Source organism: Ovis canadensis, chromosome 6 (assembly GCF_042477335.2).
Source record: "Ovis canadensis isolate MfBH-ARS-UI-01 breed Bighorn chromosome 6, ARS-UI_OviCan_v2, whole genome shotgun sequence".
NCBI classification, from domain to species: Eukaryota; Metazoa; Chordata; class Mammalia; order Artiodactyla; family Bovidae; genus Ovis; species Ovis canadensis.
This window is the reverse complement of record NC_091250.1, coordinates 33,196,875-33,217,415: the sequence shown is the minus strand read 5'-3', so window position 1 is coordinate 33,217,415 and position 20,541 is coordinate 33,196,875. Positions and strand designations below refer to the sequence as shown.

At 44.2% G+C, this 20,541-nt stretch overlaps 1 protein-coding gene across 11 annotated transcripts in view; it reads right to left on the bottom strand.

Annotated features, from left to right (window-relative positions):
• Window positions 1–1,976: 1,976 nt before the first annotated feature.
• LEF1 (lymphoid enhancer binding factor 1) overlaps window positions 1,977–20,541 on the bottom strand; it is a 122,522-nt gene continuing 103,957 nt past the window's right edge. For 6 of the 11 annotated variants that reach the window (XM_069592958.1, XM_069592962.1, XM_069592961.1 and 3 more), the window contains 3 exons: window positions 16,697–16,745; window positions 15,988–16,028; window positions 1,977–3,168 (listed from right to left, as the gene is read on the bottom strand). In XM_069592958.1, the coding sequence (XP_069449059.1) occupies window positions 15,994–16,028; window positions 16,697–16,745 (84 nt within the window). In that variant the 3' untranslated portion in view covers window positions 1,977–3,168; window positions 15,988–15,993. The remainder of the gene's footprint in view (window positions 3,169–15,987; window positions 16,029–16,696; window positions 16,746–20,541) is intronic. The other 5 variants (XM_069592957.1, XM_069592960.1, XM_069592959.1 and 2 more) reach the window with 1 other exon arrangement.

The following is a 20,541-nucleotide window of genomic DNA, read 5'->3' as shown; positions in this document are numbered from 1 at the left end:
TTAAAAAGTAGTTCAAGTCTTGTATGCATGTATCTGTATGTATCCCTAGGTTTCACAGGGCAGCTCTTAAAATTTCTATGTATGAACAATAACATCCTGTGGCAGATATAGTAATTTGTACAACTACTATGTCACGTGGAATTTGTTTTCTGTTCTCTCCCTCGTGACTTCTCTCCTTTAAAAGGAAACCTATGCACACATCTTGTTATTGCTCATGGGCCTCTATTCAGAGGTTTCCGTATTATTGGAACCTTAGCCCAAAGTACAGAGGAAAAAAGTGACATTTAGGACAGTGAAACTGTCCAAGATTTCTTCCAGCTAAACAGGCAGTTGCTAGAAACCCTACAAGCAAACAAACTAAAGCCAGGAGGAAAGCACCCTCCATGAGGACCAGCCGCAACCCCAAGAGAAAGGCTGAGCCCCACAGGAAGGCTGGCCTGTCCTTCTTGGCCCAGGCCAGCTCTGAGCTCACTGCGGGAAGGAGGGAGAATCACTGCAAGACTGAAGAGAAGCAGGGCCCAGCAGGGAGTTCCTCTGCCCAGATGCCCCAGGAGAGCAGCCCTGGTCTGTGTGTGCCTCTCAGGGCACTCTGGACCACTCTCCTGCCTGCAGAAGCAGGATTTGGGTAGAATGGGCCAAGGTGGGCACTGCCAGAACACCCAAGTTACCTGGGAAAAGTTATTCTGAAGGAAATCCAGGAACTAGGAGGGACCAAGTTGTGGAAGAAACAACTGGCTCAGGAGATTCAAACAAGCCATTTCTTTCAATATCATTTATTCATTTTTTGTGTCATAAAAATGCAGAGGAAGAACCCAGGAGAGGCGACTTGAGTGGGCTTTGGCTGAGGCTTGAGTCTCACTTGTATCCTCGCTCTATTTGCTTGGTGGACAGACTCTTACTACTGATCAGCTTCTTTCTAAAACTTAGAAGGGACAATATGTTGCTCCTTTTTTTCCCTCCAAAGTAGTGTCACTTCCTACAGCATTTTCTAGTTAACTGGAGAGAACACAGTGGCAGCTTTAAACAGTTACAACCACTTGGTTCATGTATGTTAAGAAAATGGAGAGAATTTCAAATGAATATGAAACCTTTAACAAGTAGGTCCCCTGAACATAATAGATATTTTCCCCTGGTTCAAGTTTAGGACTAAATGAGGAGGAATTGGAGAGGTTCCAGAGGATAGTAATGAAAATGATTAAAGGACCAATGATGAAAGGTTTAAGGAATTGGGATTACTTAGCCTGGAGAAGAGAAATTTGAGGGGTGATTTAATGGCAATCTTCAAGTACAGTATGTGGAGGGTTATTACAAGTATGGTAGCCAGCTGTTATCCAGCTGTACTGAAGGTTGAAAAAAGGAAACAGAGCTAGAATTTCAGCAGGAGATTGAAGTTAGATCAGTGGTGTCAGTGGTTCTCAAACTAGCTCAATGGATTGTGGAGCCTTTGTGGAAGATCATGAAATACTGATGTTTTAAACTTAAAATATGTAGGATTTGCTAAACCTGATACCAGGCTATATAACAGTATAACAGAAGCTTAAGGGAGGGAGAATTATGGACTCCAAGTTGGGAAACTGTCGATTTGGGGAGATGAGTGGGAGTTAGACACAGGGATCCTTGACTGGGGGAGACCAGTTTGAGAAGCAGGGGGTCTGACTGTGGTGGCATCAGCAGAGGTGCTGAGCGCTGCCCGTCAGGGTGCCTGCGGGCTCAGGGAGGAAGGAATCGCTCCCACCTGAATCCCGCGGCCCTGACTCTCACACCGAGCCCTGTGAGAGGCGGCGGCAGCGGTCCAGGCCGCGCACACAGGGCCTCTGAGGACTCAGGGCCTGCGGACGGGGCGGCCGTGGGCCTGTCCTCACGGAGGCTGCGCTGGCAGGCCTTCTGTCACGAGTTCTGGCCAGCTCCGGCCTGGCCTGTGCATTCAGGTCACCATTACCAACTGTAGAGCATCAGGAATTTCACTCTTTAAAAAAAACTTTTAAAATGTTTTATTACAAAGCTCCTTTTAAAAAATGCTCAGCACGTTAACTCAAACTGGAATGACAAACGTTAGATTGACAGCTTGGGGCAAAGGCTGTGCCTTGTTATTTAAAAAAAATGGGTACATATCAATGCTCATTTTAACAACTGGCATAAAATCCCACTAACTGGCTAATAAAAACAGATACAAATACAGAACATTTAAAGTAATAACAATTCAAGTGCTGGGCTTTTTACAACAAGGGGGTAAGAAGGAAAGAAATGAAAATTCACTGCAAACTGGTCTGCTGAAAGTATCTGTTAAGGTTTACCATTAAAAAAAAAAAAAAGAGCATAAGAAAAATAAAGAGGACTGCCAACTGCTACCCACAGAGTGGACTGGCTGTTATGTTTATTTAGCTCTATCAGACACCTTACAAAGACAGAGAGGCCACTATTGTTACAGGTCATTCACGGAGAAGCCACTTAGCAGACGAGATCTCTCTCAAAAGGAGGCTTCTTTTCATTTCGTTTTTATTTCAAACAGTTCCAGATCTTTGAATTTTACTTAAAAAGCTCATAGCTAGCAAAATATACAAGAAAAATAAAAGAAGTGTAAATTTAAAAAAAAGTTCAAGTTTAAAAAAAGCAAACAAGACAGATCTTTTTGCACTGTTAAATAAAAGCTTGAGGAGAAGAAGAAGAAGAAACACGAAGCCAGAAACAGGGAACTCTTCCCCACATTCCTGCGGGGACGCTGGCGGCTCTGCTGCAGCCGCTCCCGGTGCTCAGGTGGCTTGGGGCAGGCGAAAGCAGCCAGGTTACTGTCCTTGCCAGAAGGTTACAGATACGGATGCAGGATGCTCTGGGAAGTGCACAGCGGAGACGGGGGAGGAAAGCTGCTCAGCTGACCCAGGGCCTGCTAGCATTCTCAGGTGCTTTTTAATTTTTCTTTTAAAAAAAACCTTATATGCTTTACTGTGGAACTTGGCTCTTGCAGTAGATGAAAGGGGGTTGGCAGTGATTGTCTTTATGGATCAGCGTCTTTAGCAGTGACCTCAGGGTGAAGTTGGTGTCATTTCTCCTTTGGGGTCGACTGGGCAAGCCGTGGAGACAGTCTGGGTTTTCAACAAGCTTCCATCTCCAGGAGAGGTCCCGGGGTCGCTGCCTTGGCTTTGCATGTTGGGAATGAGCTTCGTTTTCCACCTCGAGAAGGAACAAATAAAATGCTATTAATGCGCATTTGCCACAGACCTTTACAGATTTTGAACCTCAGCTGCATACAGCACGTCTTAAGAGCTCTGCATTTAATTAATCCTCTTTGTTGATCTGGTGATAGCTGAAACAGATTGCCCTAAGGTAGCCCTAAATCCTGAGATTACGTTAGAGAATAAGTGTACTTTACTGAAGTGTTTACCTTGGTTCCATGCATATGTGTATATATATATATGTACAGAGTTATGTGAAATACACATAATACTTTGGATCATGGTTTTTAAAAATAAATCTGAAAAACATCAGAAGAGAATGGCCAAACATGAACTGTAATGGCGGGCAATGGCCAGCTGAGGGAAGGAGCTGTCGTTCTAGAGTGTTTGGTCTTTCTAGTCCACTGTGGGGAGCCACTGTAGGGCTTTGCATGCGTGCATGCATGCTGAGTCGCCTCGGTTGTGTCACACTCTTTGTGACCCTGTCAGGAGACTAAAAGCACACTCAAGTGAGTTAGTGCCCCACATTCCCACAAGCAGCCATGCGGCCAGGATGTCTTCTCTCCGCTCATATTCAGTCTGAGGAGCATAAGCTTCTCCAATAGTCAGGCTTCAATTCTCAGTACTTTTTTTTTTTCCCTTTATAACAACTGGGATCTCTAATATTATCTTGGGTTGTACACTCAACAAGTATTTAAAGATGTTGCTAATGACAAGAGCAACAGAAAGGATAATCCCTAAATCCCAAAAGTTTTAATAATCTTAGACCCAAAGAGTGATTACAAATAAAACACTGCAACAGAATCAGAGAGAAAAGGAAAGCAAAAGCACCCCCACGTTCAGCTCCTCTGTGGAGAGCATCCGATGCCCCTCCTTTGCAGCTGGGGAGACGGCCTCGTCCAGTTGCAGGGAAGTCATCTCCCCCATCTGGTCCCCTGGCAGCTCAGACGAATCTCAACAGTCTGTGCTGCAATGCCCTTTTATTAGCAAACATTTCCTTGAGAAAAAATTAATTCTCAATAGTGGAGTACATTCCTTTATGCTTTTTATTTGAGTAGAAAGAAACCTTGGAGGAGAAGTAAAAGGGAACTTTGAAATAGTTTAATAATGAGAAACTAAACGCAGGATGGTGAGTTCCAATCCACACGGTGCTGTTCAGAGAAGAGCAGCCGTAGCCCAGGAGCCAGGAGGAGCGGTGCCGTGGGCTGAGGTGAGGATGGGCGCAGCCAGTACCCTGGAGGGACTTGCAGAGCGCAGAGTGCACAGTGAGTCCCTACGCTTAGGGCTTTTACCAGCTACGTGTTAGCACTATTATTACGGCCACCACCACCAGTGCTGTCCCTCAAGATGATGCATCATCACAGCTGTGAAGAAACTGTTTATCTGGGTGGCTAGTGAACAGACAAGTGAAAGCACAATGGGAGGAATGCTGCCTTCAACACAGCGAGGTCTCCAGTGACGATTTCCACTCCTCTTGTGCAAGATTACCCTTCGCCCAGTTAACAGGAAAACCACGCTACAGCTCTGTGGTTTTTAAAAGTTTGAGCAGAGTACAGATGCTTCACACAGGAGGATGGAAGCGCAGCAAAGGGCCTGGCTTTCCAAGGAGACAGGGGCAGAGCCTGGGCAAGGGGTGGAGGCACTGCCCACAGATTCCTAGTATAAGGTGCTTGGGCACCCCTGACTCCCAGGGCCAGGTCCAGGTTGCTCTTGCTGGTGAGGAGTGGCTGAGCAGCCCTGGGCCAGGAGTGCACAGCAGCGGGAGGCCAGCTCTGTTCAGAAAGGACTGGCCTCAGCAGCCACAAGCACCAGCCCGCTGCTGGAACCTGTCCCCAGCCCAGCCCCAGGCTGACCCTCAAGTCGCGGGGTGGCAGCCTGCATGGCCCTGTGGCGCCCTGGCCCTCCTGCACCGCCCACTCACGGAGTTGGCCTCTTCCCACCTCACAGCACCCTAGGTGCCTTCCGCCCCCTCCACTACCAGTCCTGGCTGGCCAGAATGACCACTTATCACAAGGTCGCTGCCCTGGAAAGAATTTCGACATCTCCTAATAAAGCCAGTTCTTTCTGTAGTGTCACACGTCCCCACCATTGTTTTATCACCACAGTTTCCTCTTCCAGGATCCTCCTGGGAAGCTGGTTTTAGTGGTGCTCTGTACAACTGCCAATCAAAAAGTGACTCTTTCCCACCTTGGATGCTCTGATAGTTTTATTAGTGTTTAAATAAAGTGATAAAGAAACTGTCTATCAAATGGGCACCTTATTTGAACCTGGTTGGTCCTTTAAAATATAAGGTTGTCAGGGGAGACCAATTTTACCCCAAATGGGAAAAATGGGGGCCTTAAAGTGTTGCTTTACAGATATAAAACAGGTCAAATCAAGATTCTTTTCAAGAAACCACAGGCATGAGGCTTGGGAGACTGGAGACGTCCACATCTAAGGCTTCACTGGGGGGCTGTGGCTGAGGCTGGGCTGGCCAGGCAAGCCCCTGTGCAGCCCAACCCAGCAGCGGAGTCAGTGCAATCAAAGCTGCAATTACTGTGCCCGCTTCAAAGGGAGCTTGGAGTCCCATCTTACATGTCAGGCTTGGGCTCCCTCCGCGAGGAGTCACCATGTGGGCCATTTGTTGAGTGACTCTGAAGGAGGCACAAGAAAACACCCTGCCCTCCCCCCACATCCAGCTGAAATCCAGCACTCTCTCCTGGACTGAACTCCAATCTTGACAGAATATCCTGCTGACCAAATGGAACCAGGAGCCCAGACAGACAGATTTGCTTATTAAGAGCCCAAGTGCTAAAGGGAAATCTCAATTTCAAGACGGACCTGTGTCTGGGAGATGACCTTGGCTCATAACATGTGAAGAAAGGGAAAGGGGAGATGTCTTAAGTGCAAACATCAGCCTTTATTGGAAGCCAAGTGCTTTGCCAGCCCTTATCCTTGGGGTTCTGTGGCCCCACCACCCCCAGTCTGTCCTCTAGCAGAAGGGGCAAGGAACCAAGCCCATCAGCAAGGCCAAGGTGGAGAAGAGGAGGGCTGACACGTGACGAGGACCCACCCGGTCACGTGCAGCCACGCGGGCACAGCACGCCGAGAGATGCCTTGCCTTCATGTAACAGCACCTCCTTGTACAGAAAAGGCGAGGAACACACAAAGGCGGCTGGAGTAAGAGATCCTTCCCCTCCCGAATGTTCCTAGCAAGGAGCAGGAACTTTAAAACGTTTTTAGTTATGATGTGCAGTTTGAGGAGAGAGCATCAGAGATGAGTCTGTGAAAGGTGAACAGAAGCAGAGACTTTGTAAAGAGCGCCCGCCTCTCTGCAGCACACCACACGCCTCCTGCGCACGGCCAAGTTTTCCTGCCTCACCTCCGGGCAAACCAACACAAGCCTGCTCTTTCAGGGCGGGCGCCTCTCTGCATGTGTGTATGCGGAGAGCGGACTTCTAGAGCAGAGAGTGAGCATGACAGAGCTGGTTTGCCCTGTCCTTCTAGAGGGGACGGAGGCGTTTGCTTGTCAGTGACTGGTCTGAGGGACCCCTAGAGATTCGCTGGGGCTCCTGGTTCCCTGTAGGTCACGGGAGCTGGCGAGGAGGAAGGGACAGCGTGGGCTGAGCCCTGCGGCACCAGGCACTGGGGCAGACACAGTGTCATGCAACCGAAGGACCGGGCTGTGTGAGGCGAAAGGCCTTGGCTAAGGTCACCACAGGGGGCAGAAATAGCTTCTGAGCCTTAAACCCAATTTCTTTCCACCGCACTGCAGAGCTGAGTTACCACTCCTTTGCTTCTCGCCTGCCCGCCTGCCACACCCGTGAGCACTGTTATGACAGTGGGGGTGGTGGTGGTCTACATCTAGACCACTGCCCACCCCAAGATGACCTGCTCTCAGAGCAGGATGAGAGGACAAAGAGCATGAGAAGTTAACTGGGAAATTTAAATCTATAGATTTAAAGTATAACCTACAAAAGGCAGATTCAGGTCTTTGAAAGGATTACCCAGCATTTCAGAAAAAGAACGAACCATAATGTGTGGCTGGGAAGGTTGGTGCTGTCTATTCTTTCTACAGTGGAGTTAGTCCTTAAGTCCCAGCATCAAGCTAGCTGGCCCCCAGTCCCCAGCTATAAGCTCTGATGCAAGATGATTCCCAAACTGTGGAGGAAGGAGGGAGAGGTCAGGGCCATGAGGGGTCACTGGCCTTGGGCTTGGACCCAGGTCATTTAAACCAAGGCAAGGTCACTGCATCTGTGTGGTTTCTTCCCTTGTGGTTATTCAGAGTAAATCACTATCCAGGCAACCAGACTTTGGCAAAGTTCAGATGACTCTGAGGCAGGCCTGTAACTATGAATAAACTGCTCTAGGGGCTTTCTTATTCCCATCTGCAGCTACTGGCTTCTCTTCTCATCAGCCCTTTTCCTCTCCCTTGTGAGGAAGGACATCACACTGGTTGGTTGGGCCTCACAGATCCCACCCTAGACCCTTACCTCCATGGGAAACACTGCAGAAATATTCTCGAGGAAAGTTTCAAATAAGAGAGCCTCAAAATCCATTTTACTTCTGTATATCAAAGTGCTTCAGGAGGACAATATCTATGGAGACTCATATACGCATCTTTAAATTCTTTATCCAATTCACCTTTTCTCTCTACAAGTTCTCCTCACTAAAGATGCTAACTTCACCTTCACAAAGTGAGGCAGTAGAACTAGCGCACGCTCCTTTTTCTTTCCACGGTCATTTCTGCATGTGTAGGAGTCTGGGAGTCTTAAGTGTACGGGGCCTAGGGAGGTGACGATGCGTTGTGGGTTCTGAGCATGAGCTCTGAGAATATCAGTCCTGGGCTGGGGGAGCCCCAGCCTTATCACCTGAGTTATCCTCAGCAAGCTACCTGAATGTAAAAACCCCAGTCTCATCTATAAAATAGAAATATCAATAGTACATCATTACACCTCATAATGTCACTGAGGGGGATGAAAGGAGATAATCACCCATGACAGACTGCATGCCTAGCATCTGAACGGCGCAGGGAGTGTTGGTTACTGCAGCGGGTGGAGACGTGTGCTAAAGAGAAACAGAGCTTGGTCTGAGCCTGACACTGCTGCACACTGACCGCACGGGCCTAGACAAGTTCCTGACATCTCACCCCTCAAACAGCGCAAAGATCCCTCCCCATACAGGGCTGCCACAAAGTGGGGCGTAGAGGCTCCTGTTAGCGCATCCACACAGGATACGTGGCCCAGCAGTGTTGGTTCTGGTTTTGTTTTTCCGACCTCATGTGGCACGTTTGGGGGTAAAAGCAATTGTTGTATTATTTACAGGATTTCTGGTGGAAAATTAAGAATAGAGAATTCTGCAAAGTCTCTCTTATCAAATGTATTATAAAATATCTTCTACAGTGTCTACACAAATACAGTGATACCTGGGAAAAGTAATACCAAAGGGCAGCAAAAATTTTGTTATATTTACAGAGACTATATCTAAAAATTTAGAAAACTTCAAGTCATTTGACTTAGGACGTAAACAAAAAAGTGGGCACTACTGTTTGACTGAAATGCTTTCATTTCTTCCCCCTCATTCTGTAAAAAAAAAAAAAAAAAGAGTGACTTTGCTAAGGCAGGATCACCTCAGATTATTAGACTCACTCCTTGGATCTAAGACCTGGCAGCTTCAGACCCACAGAACACAGCTGAGGAAGTGGAAGGGCCTTAAGCTCTCACTGCAGTAACAAAAGATTCATGCAAAAGAAAAAAAAAGGCACATTTACCCTTCCTAATAAGAGCACCCTCCATATGCCAACTCAGACTCTATTTACTTTTAATGTCTATATTATTCAAATAAGCTTTGTTTTCTGGTTCCCAAATCCACAAAATGGATCTGAAGGAACATATTCACTGCTGTCAGGGAAAGATACAGTCCCTGGTCAAAGTGAGAAGACAGTAAATTAGAAAGAGCGGTCTTTAGAAATCCCCTGTTATTTGGGGTCATTTACAAGTGTCAGACACCATCAATTCCTTGTTGCCATATACCATACAGTACAGTACACTACAGAATAACGGCATGAGGTATTTAAAAAATATTTAAATTACATGTACTCTGCTGAACAAAGAGCGGTACTCACGAGAGTTAAAAAGTACATGTTTTGATACTTAAACAGGTAAACCTAAAGTTCTCTGGCAAACTCCATTATCCAGTAGGAAAATTCTCTCAGTTTCAGACAACTCAGTGAGAAAACATTCTATTATACCAAATTTGTCCAAAACATTTTATTCTATCAACTATTCTTAAGTGCTTGGATCTTAATTTCACAGGTTTCCATGGACAATACTGAAGACCATGTGTCTCGAGGGTTGTCAGAGCCTTATTCTCCTCTCCGTCTACTATCATTTTTTAATGGCACGTGATCACTCCTGCTAGCCAAGGGGTCAGTTTCCTATTTGTTTCCCTTTGTTTCCCAGGCAACCTAAACCTGGTTTTAGCTCTTCTGACCATTCAAGAGCAGCACAGAACTGATGGGAAGGACACTGCAGCACTGCAGAGGTTTTCAAAGCTCTCACCAGAAGCACAGTCCTCTCCCCGTTCCTTCACCAGTGCACAGCTGCCGAGATAAAACCACCACGCGCGCTAGACTGACAGCCCAGCCACCAGCGTGTAGCGCACCGAAGCAGGCATCTGCCTGCCTCCCTCTTGATGATTCCAATGCCAACACACCCCTGGTTTTTTCACTTTCTCCTTGTAAGCCTTCATTTCTACTTTGAGACTTTGGACAAGCCTTCCTGTTTCCTAGGTATTTCCAGTTTTACTAGTCTGTAAACAGTTGGCTTTGCTTTCTAACTTGACCAGCCAACCTGGGAACCAGAGGCTCACTGATAGTTAATGTGGGTGACTACATCTGTCCTCGGGGAACAGAGTTCAGGGCAAAGATTAGGCAAAAATGTCAAACTCACTAGGGTGAGCTTTAAAACCTGTATGAAGTAAATGTTTTTCTCAAGGAGACTCCTGAAAATCTTTAGACCTCTCCTTGACTCTTAGGAGCACACAGCCAAGTCTCAGGCTTCCGGCAAGTCTCCTGGAAGACCTTCAGTCAGTTCTGAGGAGGATTCCAGTCCAATCAAATGGAAAGCTAGAAAAATTTTTTAAAAGATGTAAATCCAAGCACTGCACAATCAACTATTGTGCTATCTACTATACTAGAAATTACTTCTCCCACACACCTGCTGGCCCAGGAAAATAAAGGCTAAGGTTTCATTTAGGAAAAAATATTTTAAATTCTCAGTTTAGCAAGTGTACAAGGTAAAGATTATTCCAAGGCCAAAATCATAGTGTAGTGTGTCTGTATATGGGTGCCTGTCTGTATCTCTTGGTGTGCTTAACTCGAGGTTTTTTTTTTTTTTAAGGTAGCTTGTTTTTATTTTTTAAATTTAAATTTATTTATTTTAATTGGAGGCTAATTACTTTACAGTATTGTATTGGTTTTGCCATACATCAACATGAATCCACCACAGGTGTACACGTGTTCCCCATCCTGAACCCCTCTCCCACCTCCCTCCCCGTACCATCCCTCTGGGTCATCCCAGGGCACCAGCCCCAAGCATCCTGTATCCTGCATCAAACCTAGACTGGAGGTTTGTTTCTTATATGATAATATACGTGTTTCAATGCCATTTTCCCAAATCATCCCACCCTCCCTTTGGGACAGAGTCCAAAAGACTGTTCTATGCATCTGTGTCTCTTTTGTTCTCTCGCATACAGCATTATCATTACTGTCTTTCTAAATTCCATATATATGCATTAGTATACTGTATTGGTGTTTTTCTTTCTGGCTTACTTCACTCTGTATAATCGGCTCCAGTTTCATCCACCTCATTAGAACTGATTCAAATGTATTCTTTTTAATGGCTGAGTAACACTCAATGCACAATGCTGAGTAATACTCAACATACAATGGAGTATCACTCAGCCATTAAAAAGGTAGCTTGTTTTTAAACTAGACTTTTGGTGTTATATGATCAAAGGAAATACACTGAAATATCATAATTTATATAATTTTAAGATAGTGGACTTTTTATATGTTTTGCTAAAATAAATATTAGTAAACTAATCAGTAATGTTTTTTAAGTTAGTAAACACAGAATCATCATCTCCACCTTTTCAAAAATTCTTAATTCTTTGCTGCTTCAATTCCTCATGAATCTTAAGTCAGGAAGGGAAGTATTTGATGATAATCTTTGACTTCTGACAACCTTGAGATGTTACATAATTCAAATCTAACATGTACCAGAGTACTGGAAACTCACAACTTGATCCTTGTTCTTTCAAACCCAAGAATTCTTCCATGACTGCACAGCTCCAGTGTGACTCACTACTCCAGGAAGCCTTCCTTGAGCTCGTTTTGTGTATTAATACTTCTTGTTCTCTTTAACACAGTGGCTGTATGTGCTCCCTCTCTACCATAAAACATATTATTTTATAATTGTTCATTTGTATGTCTGTACCCTCTTAAACTGAGAGTTCCTCTGGGAATGGGCAGGGTTCATTTAGCAAGTCACCCCACTGCCTAAAGCAGTTCTTGATTTGTACAAGTAGACCTCACTGGATGTTCACAAAGTGAACAAACAATTGGTGTTTATGACATTGGCCTTCACGGGAGAATGTGTGCAGTCTCACTGCCTGGGGCCCTGGGCTCCCAGCATTCCCACAAATGAAGAGTTAGTTAAAACAAAGCTAAGGGTGAATTTGGATTTCTTGAAAGATCCCACAGCTTGGAAATCACCTCCGATTTGGAGGAATGCCTTTTATAGATCCTAATTCTAATTATTCCTAAAGTTGGCTACAAGATGTTGAGACTGGGTTAATGCTAATTTCTTTGTTTCAACTTGATTTCACCAGAATGACTATCCTTATATAAAGCACAAAAGTTGAAACACACAGGCAGATGGGGACACGGCTGGGTGTATGAAGCAACTCCAATGGCATTTCCCATCAACAAAGTGAAAGCATTAAATGAAACTTGTGTCTTTTAAGGAGACGAGTTCTCAGAAGGCTTTTTGTTCACAGAGGAGTCTTTTCCCTATAATCCACCATATCCCATGCTAGTTCAGAGTAATGAGAGCTCCCTACCATTTGAGCTACATCACAGACGTCTAAGCTCAGTGATCTAATTTAATGGGAATTTCTTTTAAGGAGAGCAGGATAACGGTAAGTTTCATTGTACAGAGGGAAACCCTCTCAAAAATCTCTTCACGTTGGAATCACAGCATCTTCCCCGTCTGGGCACTGCGTTCCATCAGCTCTGCCTTCCTGCAGGGAGAGCCTGACTTCAGGATTTCCCTTCTGAGCTGAGAGCAAGCCCTAAGAGTCCTCACGCACACTGTGGGCAGGATCGAGCCTAAGCAAACCCTCCATCTGTCTCGAGCTCCTCTCTAAGGTGGAGCCAGCACAAGTGGGACTGAAGTCTGACAGACAAGAGGCCACGTGGCGGCATCAGTAGCGAAGCGAAGCCTCAAGCTAGAGGCAGTGCTTCTGTCTCTCCTTCAGGGGGCGAGGGGAGGCAACCTACACAGGATTAAGGGCAGGCACGTCGTGTTCAAGATCACACAGGCGCCTTATTCTACAGAGCCACTCCACTCGGACCTAGAATGAGGACAGATTAGTAAACAGAAAAGAGACTTCGAGTCCCTTTTCTAACACTCGGGAGGCAGGGCAGCCCGCGGAAGCACAAAGCAAACCAGGAAAAGTTGGGACTGGAGGCAGCTGGGAGCTTAGAGGCCAGCAAACAGTCCTCTTTCACTTCTGCCTTCTGCTGCGGGACCAGAGGCTCCTGACTTAAACCTACTGCCCCAGGTCATCACATGGCACAGAGAGGGCTACTGTGAGAGCCTGGGTGGCCTCAGTCCTAGTCTAAGCGCTTTCTAACAGCAGGATGCTCTGTTGCCCTGGTCTTCCATTTAGAACAATACACAGAATACCCTCCATGGGAGATAATCGGTTATTACTGAGTGCCACCCCCTCAGAAGGCCTTTTATCATCGTCAGCCCGAAGCCAACCCTCCGGTCACTCTGCTTTATTTGTATTACAGCACTTACACGTTTCTGTTTGTTTTTAATCAGTTGCCCTGCCAGCAATGTAAGCAGAACAGAGCAGGGACCTCTGGAGCCTCATTCAATGCTGTATTTCCAGAGCTAACTGGCATTTATAAAGTGCCCAATAAATGCTGCATAGTAACTAAACAAGTCAACTACTGCCCATAGAGGTTTCTGAATTCTTAAAACAAAGAAAGGGGTGGGGAAACAGCAGGGGTAGTATCATTCCTAATTTGCTGAAATCTTTATGAATGCAAATCTGACCTCTCTGCTTACTAACTCTTATCAAATGACTGGCAGTGCCGTTCTCTAAAATAGGATAGTGTGGAGGACAGGACTTCAAAGGCTGCATGACTGATCCAGCACCGAGAAGGGAGAGGAACACTGAAGACTCTGATTAAGTGCAGCCCAGCTGACAAGAGCCAAGAATTTTTTCTTGGGGCGGGAGGAAGGTAAGCTTTGTTGTGTTTTTCTGGAGCAGGGCAGAGGGGACACCCTGACCTTTAAAAAAAAGCAAAGATGAAAGTGACAAGGAAGCATAATGATCACTGTAACGTTATTTTTTAAAAAGGAGATATTTGGGGTACATTCTAGAGCAAAAAGGCATTTAGCTAATCTTCGAATCTGAAATACTATTTAATCATAAAGGACACAAAACCAAATATCAACGTCTGAAGTATAGAAACGCATTTCTGCATGATTTTTGAATAGAAACAGCATTAAAGATGGTGGTGCAAACAGAGGACCGAGTAGATCAGAGCATTATCAGTCCTTAGCATGTTGTGCTTATGAGGGTTTTCCATTTAGAGCCAAGCATTAAAGGTGTTCAGTAGTTAAAAGGACAACAGTCTTCAAAAGATAAAATGCGACAAAAAAGGTACAAAAGCATATGTGTTTACTACTAGAACTATTTCTAAACTATGATGCTGTAAGTACCCGGGGGCTGGGCCTGTGCTCCTGGTAACCCAGCTACAAGGCCTGCTCAGAAGAGGTCCTCAATAATAGCTATTAAGTTGAATTAAATATGAACATCAACTGTGACAGTATTTTTCTGATACCCGTTTGGTCACTTGTACGAAGAGCTGATCTTTATACTCGGAGAAAAGCCTGCCACTAACTACTAGTTTGTAAGACTTTTGAAATCATAAAACAACAATGATGAAATTATGAAGAGCTCTGGGACTCTGAATAAAGATGAAGAAAGTCTCACAGAGGACAGGACAGCTGAATTGGGTCTTGGTGTGGGGTGGAGGGATGAAGGGAAGCCACTGATGATAAACAAAGAACCCTAAGGGGTGGCACTTACTGTTCCACTTACTGTTTTAGAGTGGGGGGAAATGAAGATTAAGAACCTCAAGCTGGGCAAACAGTGGATGTAAAATTCATATCTATTTGGTACCAAAATCCCTGCAGGCTTTCCTAGGAAAGTCCATTGAAATTTTAGCACCAAGATTAAGTTTTAAAAGTTTAAGTGGTCATCTGGTTCTAGTCAAGAACGAAATGACCCACAAGCTAATGCTCTTCTGCTGAGAAACACCATGCTCAGGCAGAGGAAATGGGCTTTCCAAGCACAGGGACAGCACGTGCAGCAGCCTCCATCTGTCTGGGGGACGCAAATGATTTTGTTTGGACAGAGCACAGGACACATGGTTGGCGGTGAGGAGAGGCAGAACACGGAACCTTGAGCAGGGGGTAGACGCAGGTCCGCGCTGACATGGTCTGCACTGTGTCCTTCAGACGGGGGGGAAGTCCTGGCCCTTTTTAAGCAGGGAAGTGGCACCATCCATTTGTGTTTCAGCAAATCCCTCTGAGAGCAACAAAAAGAACTGGCAGAAATGAAGTCTGGCAGCAGGACAGTTATCCAAAGGCTAGTACACTGACCCAGAGGGAAAGTTAGAGCACCTGAGCTGAGGCTGTGGACTGCTGAGTGTGGGAGGAAAGACTCGAGACAGACCCCAAAGACGGGAGTTGACGGGACTGGATGCAGGTTCCTAGAGAGAAGAGAATCAAAGGCAGTGCCTCTGAGAAGAACCGAGAATTCACAGACACACTATGAATTTGAAGCCTAGCAAAGAATGAGGTAGTTTACAAAGCCAGATTTCCACCAGGGCTGCTGGTCATATGGTCAAAAATCAAATAACTACCATAAGCAGGAATGAAATAAATTTAGCTATAAAGATGACAGCGAGATCTAGCAATGGTTACCAATAAAGAACTTGATAGTACAACACAGTTAATAAGTCCATGAGCCATATATTTAAACAATAGAAAAAAATGAAGCCTCTTTCTCCCTAGAAATAAATACGTTACTTGTAAGCCTCTAAATATCATCCCAACTGAGAAAAAGTCTCTACAGAGCAAAACCTTCCAAGTCCTGAGCCAGTGTGGGCCTGAGTTCCTCCAGCACAGCCCCAGGTTTGCAGAGTAAGATGGCATTTTGCTGGTTTCTGTTACTTGTCTTTTAAGCAGGCAGATTGCCACTGGTTAGTAAGGAATGGTTGACAAGAGTTAGGGGAAAGGGAATGGGGAAAGATTAAAGGGGCAAAAAGGGGAAGAAGAGAGACACATACTATATTGCAAGTCTATAGCCGGTATAAAAACCATCAGATGTTTTAAAGCACTGCTTTGATTTTGGTGGTCTTTCCTCTTTAAAGGAGCAATGCTGAACGGCATCAGTATAAGCAAGAAGATTCACAAGCAAGTGCCTCTGTTTATAAATAATGTCAGCAGTAGGACCAGAGAGTCGTTCTTACCATGTCTCAGATGTAGGCAGCTGTCATTCTTGGACCTGTACCTGCAGAAAATTGTGTCTTTAACAAATTTTTATTGAAGAGGTTTTTGTACATTCCAAATACGTAGTAGCTACAATATAATGTGGACCTCTTTGCTTTATTTTTTTATGGTTCTTATACCAGCCATTTTTATTTGTGCAGTACAAGTAGAGGCCTTATCTTTAATGAAAGAAAAGGGGAAATAAATAGGACCTCACTGATTGATGCCTTGAATTACTGTACAGGAAAGATAAACCCTAGCATCATGTTTTATATTTTTAAATAACCCCAAACCATAGAAAAGATTCTCCAGGGGATACAAGGTGGCATATCACAGGGTCATCATAAAAAACTGTAATGTGAGCAATTATGCAACTAGAAGAACAGAAGTGTCAAAGCAAAGAGAAGACATACAACAAAAGCAAAAACAAAACCAAGGAAAAAGGAAAACAATCACAGTTAACAACGAGGATTCCCAGTAACAGGGCTTGGGGGAGCTTTTTAGATGTACCTTCACATAGTCACATTTAAAAGAAAGGTCTTTGAGACATTTTAAAGGAATTTCAGGAAGAAAAGCCGAGTTTAGGAATCACAGTAGAGTTGAAGAATAAAGCAGTGTATGGAAAGATGCAGACTGCTTTAAAGGTGCTCCTCAGAAGCAGAATGGGCTGGGAAGGCACATGGGGCCTACCTGATGTGGACTCCTGTAGCTTCTCTCTCTTCCTCTTCTTTTTCTTACCCTGGAAGAAGACAGGCACACTGTCATACACTGTACTGTGAGCACATGGATGAATGTGATACAAAAGGACAGGCAGGCAGGCAGCCGAGAGAGAGAGGCCTCATTATCTCTTTCTTTACCATCTGTACCTAGAAACCGAGAGCAAGAGAACAGTTCTCATCTGTGACCTTTGTCTTTTTAGCTTCACATTTAATGTCGTAAGTACTGAGTTGGCAGTGGCCACGCGCACACAGGATAATGATGTCCTAGGGCTGTGGTGGGCTTCCCTGGCGGTTCAGGGGTAAAGAATCCACCTGCCAGTGCAGAAGACAGGTTCAGTCCCTGGGTCGGGAAGACCCCCGGAGAAGGAAATGACAACCCACTCCAGTATTCTTGCCTGGGAAATCCCATGGACAGAGGAACCTGGCAGCTACAGTCCACGGGGCAGCAGAGAGTTGGACAGGACTTAGCAGCTAAACAGCAACAACAAGGGCTGTGGCCACAGACACCACCTCCCATTCAAGGAAAGCCCACATAAGGAGGTACTCCGGTACTCCTTTTATTGCTAACCATCACACTTAGAATCCACTTCTGGTAGAGGTGATGATAAATCTTCCTTACTATGAATTCGACCATCTAATTAAAAATCCACAGTGTTAACAGGATCTTCAGCCCCTGTGGCACAGACATGACATAACTGAGACAGCAGTAGCGGGGTAAGACAGAACCTGAGAAAACTCAAAAGGTAATTGTAAAGACTCATTTACGGCAGCTAAAGACCTTGCTTCCTAAAAGACATAACACATGAATATGCCTGCAATTTAAAATGCAGTTCAAAACCACCTTAATCACATATTTCCATTTTAGGTCTATTTATACTGCTTTAATTTTCTGTTTCCCTTCATAATTACTTTCCCCTCAAAAATAATTGTAACAAGGCATAGACACAGTATGTAGTCCACTTATATGAATAGTAAATGACCAACCTAGATTAGGATGGTCTTTTCAAATAAGTATAACAGAACACACATCACATCCAGCTTCTCTGTCTGCTGTAATAATCACATTCACAAAAAATAAAACCATAAGACTATATTGAGTATATTGTACAAATATATAAAAGTATGTATTTTTATGCACCTCAAGATAGTTTTTTTTTCATGTCACATGACCTGATCTTGGGAAAGTTGACTGAAACTGTCCTCATAAACACTAAGGCAAACAACAGATATTAGTAACCTTGGGAAATGGCGTACCAAAAATAGTGGAGTCATCTTAAGATGATTAAGGTACTCCAGGAAGAGGGGAGCAGACAGAGGAAGAACATGCTTCTCATAGGCATTTACTGTCCCCCTTTCAAATAAGTCATTCCCTCCCATGCAATGACTTATGGTTTTCAGAAGGTGCAATCAGGTAGTTTCATGTACATGGCGCTTTCTTCCTCACCTCCTCCTCCTCCAAGCTCCCATTCACCCTTTTAAGATTCATCTCAAGTGTCATGTAGGACTCTTCTCTGAGAGCTTCCCACCATAATCTGACTCCTCCCAGGGGCCATGATGAGTTGTGTCCCTGGGCCCCATGCCACAGGGCTGTCAGCACTGCCTGAATCTCAGCTCATCTCTGCCACCCAGCACATGCCTAGCACGTGCTCAGAACATGCAACTGTGGCCTGACATGTCAGACTAATGCTGCTTTTGTGAAATCACCTGCACTATATTCTAGGAATACACCTCTGCTTCAAGAGAGCTTACATTTATGGTAGGCAAAAAGACTTACGGAGTTTGGATATATTTGTGTTAGTTTACACAAAAACAAACAGAATTTCATGTGTAGTAAATAAACTTTTCATGAAAACCATAAATAGGACTGGGGTTTTAAGCACTACATTTAGAAGCTTCAATAATACAAATATAACAATACACCTAAGAATATATGTTCACTGTTGATTTATGAAAGCCAGTTACAAAATGAAACATAAAAACGAAGCTATATAATCTGTGATGCCTTAGGGCATTTTAATATTAAATATTGAGATATATATTTAATATGATCTCAGTGAGCATTAGGATAGTATTCTGACAAAGAAAAGCTAAGATACAGAGCATATATCTTAGACTGTATTCTTGTACTCCTAAGAATACTCTGTAATATCTTTAGCTAAAATTGATTACCACTTGATTGACTTCTGTTTGCTTTAGTAATTACCAGGCTTATTTTGATTATTATAAAAATTTTAAGTTACAAAGCTGGGATTCCCCTTCATTCAAAGAGATCCTAAAAATCAAACTGTGCAAACAATTTCCTGAAAAAGTTGTGCCAAGGAAAATCTTTAAAGGTAAATTCACATTACACTAGTCTTCCTTAAAAACTACTTCCTATCTCTCCACATGGAGAGAAGGGTAGAGAGAGAAAAAGAACATATGTTTCTTTTATCTCTTTTTACAAGTGGCAACTCACTCTTCAACGATCAGAAACAGAAACTTCGTTCAAAGACATGATATCACTTGTATGTAGAATCTAAAATACAACACAAATGAACATATCTATGAAACAGAAGTAAACTCACAGGCATACGGAACTTTGGTTGCTAAGGTGGGTGGGGTGGGGAAGGAAAGGATTGGGTATTTGGGACAGATGCAAACTATTATATAGAGGATGGATAAACAACCAGTTCCTATTGTACAGAACAGGGAACTATATTCAGTATCCTGTGATAAACCATAATGGAAAAGAATATGCACACACACACACATACATACAACTGAATCACTTTGCTGTACAACAGAAATTAACACTGTAAGTCAACTATACTTCAATAACATAAAAAGAAAAGAAAAAAAAGACATTCAACATGCAACACTTAATCTATGTAAATTCTCAGCACAGCAAAGCTCTCCCAGGGGGTCAAAGAAGGAAGACCATTCTTCCCTACAGGCCAACCACATCCAGATGAGACCCAGGACAGGGTTAAAGGAGTATACTTTAGGACTGAAACCCTTTAGCTGGGGGATTGATCTTCCCACTTAAAGGGCATCACAAAGGCTCTATCCAGAAAATACTAATTACAGTCCAGAGAACAGAAGCCCAGTTCTGAGAGGAAACTCTTCAACTAAAGCTGTCTTCCTAAGGAGGCCCTGGCAGACTGAGCTGGTCTGTCTGGAGGAAGGAAATGGCACAGACTGTGCAGTCTGGGGGACTTGGGTGTTCCTTGCAGCTTAGCCACTACACAGCCCCAGACAAGTTACCTAACCTCTTGACTCTTCAATTTCCCTCATCTGTAAAATGCAACAATACTGTTTATGTCACAGGATTATCCTAAGGACTAGAAAACAACACACAAAGCATTTAAGACAGTTCTTGATGACTGGCATGCGGCAGTTACTAAAGCAAACAAGACACAGTCCAGGAGAGTCGAAGAAGCTGCTGCTCCCAAGTCACAAACAGCAGGACTGTTACCTCCGATGTCATACTTGTATCCAATGAGGAAGCTCCAAATCCTGACCAGTAGGGACTTTTTCTTCCATGTTACAGGAGACAGTGTGTCCCCAGTATCTCTGTGCCTCATGATATGGGATGTATGACCTCACAGTTGTGGCCCCACAGGATCATCCACAGCAGTGGCCACACGTTCATTTACATGCTGATTCACGGCTTCGCCATTCTTAAAAAGGACGACTGTCTAATAGGAAGACTGTCCTAGCTGGCACTTGAATGCTAGCCTCACAAGAAACATGAAAATGATCTTCAAATTTTTAAATTAAGAACTTAAGTGATCAAAAACATTCCCTCTATAAAATATGATACAACTGATATCACTT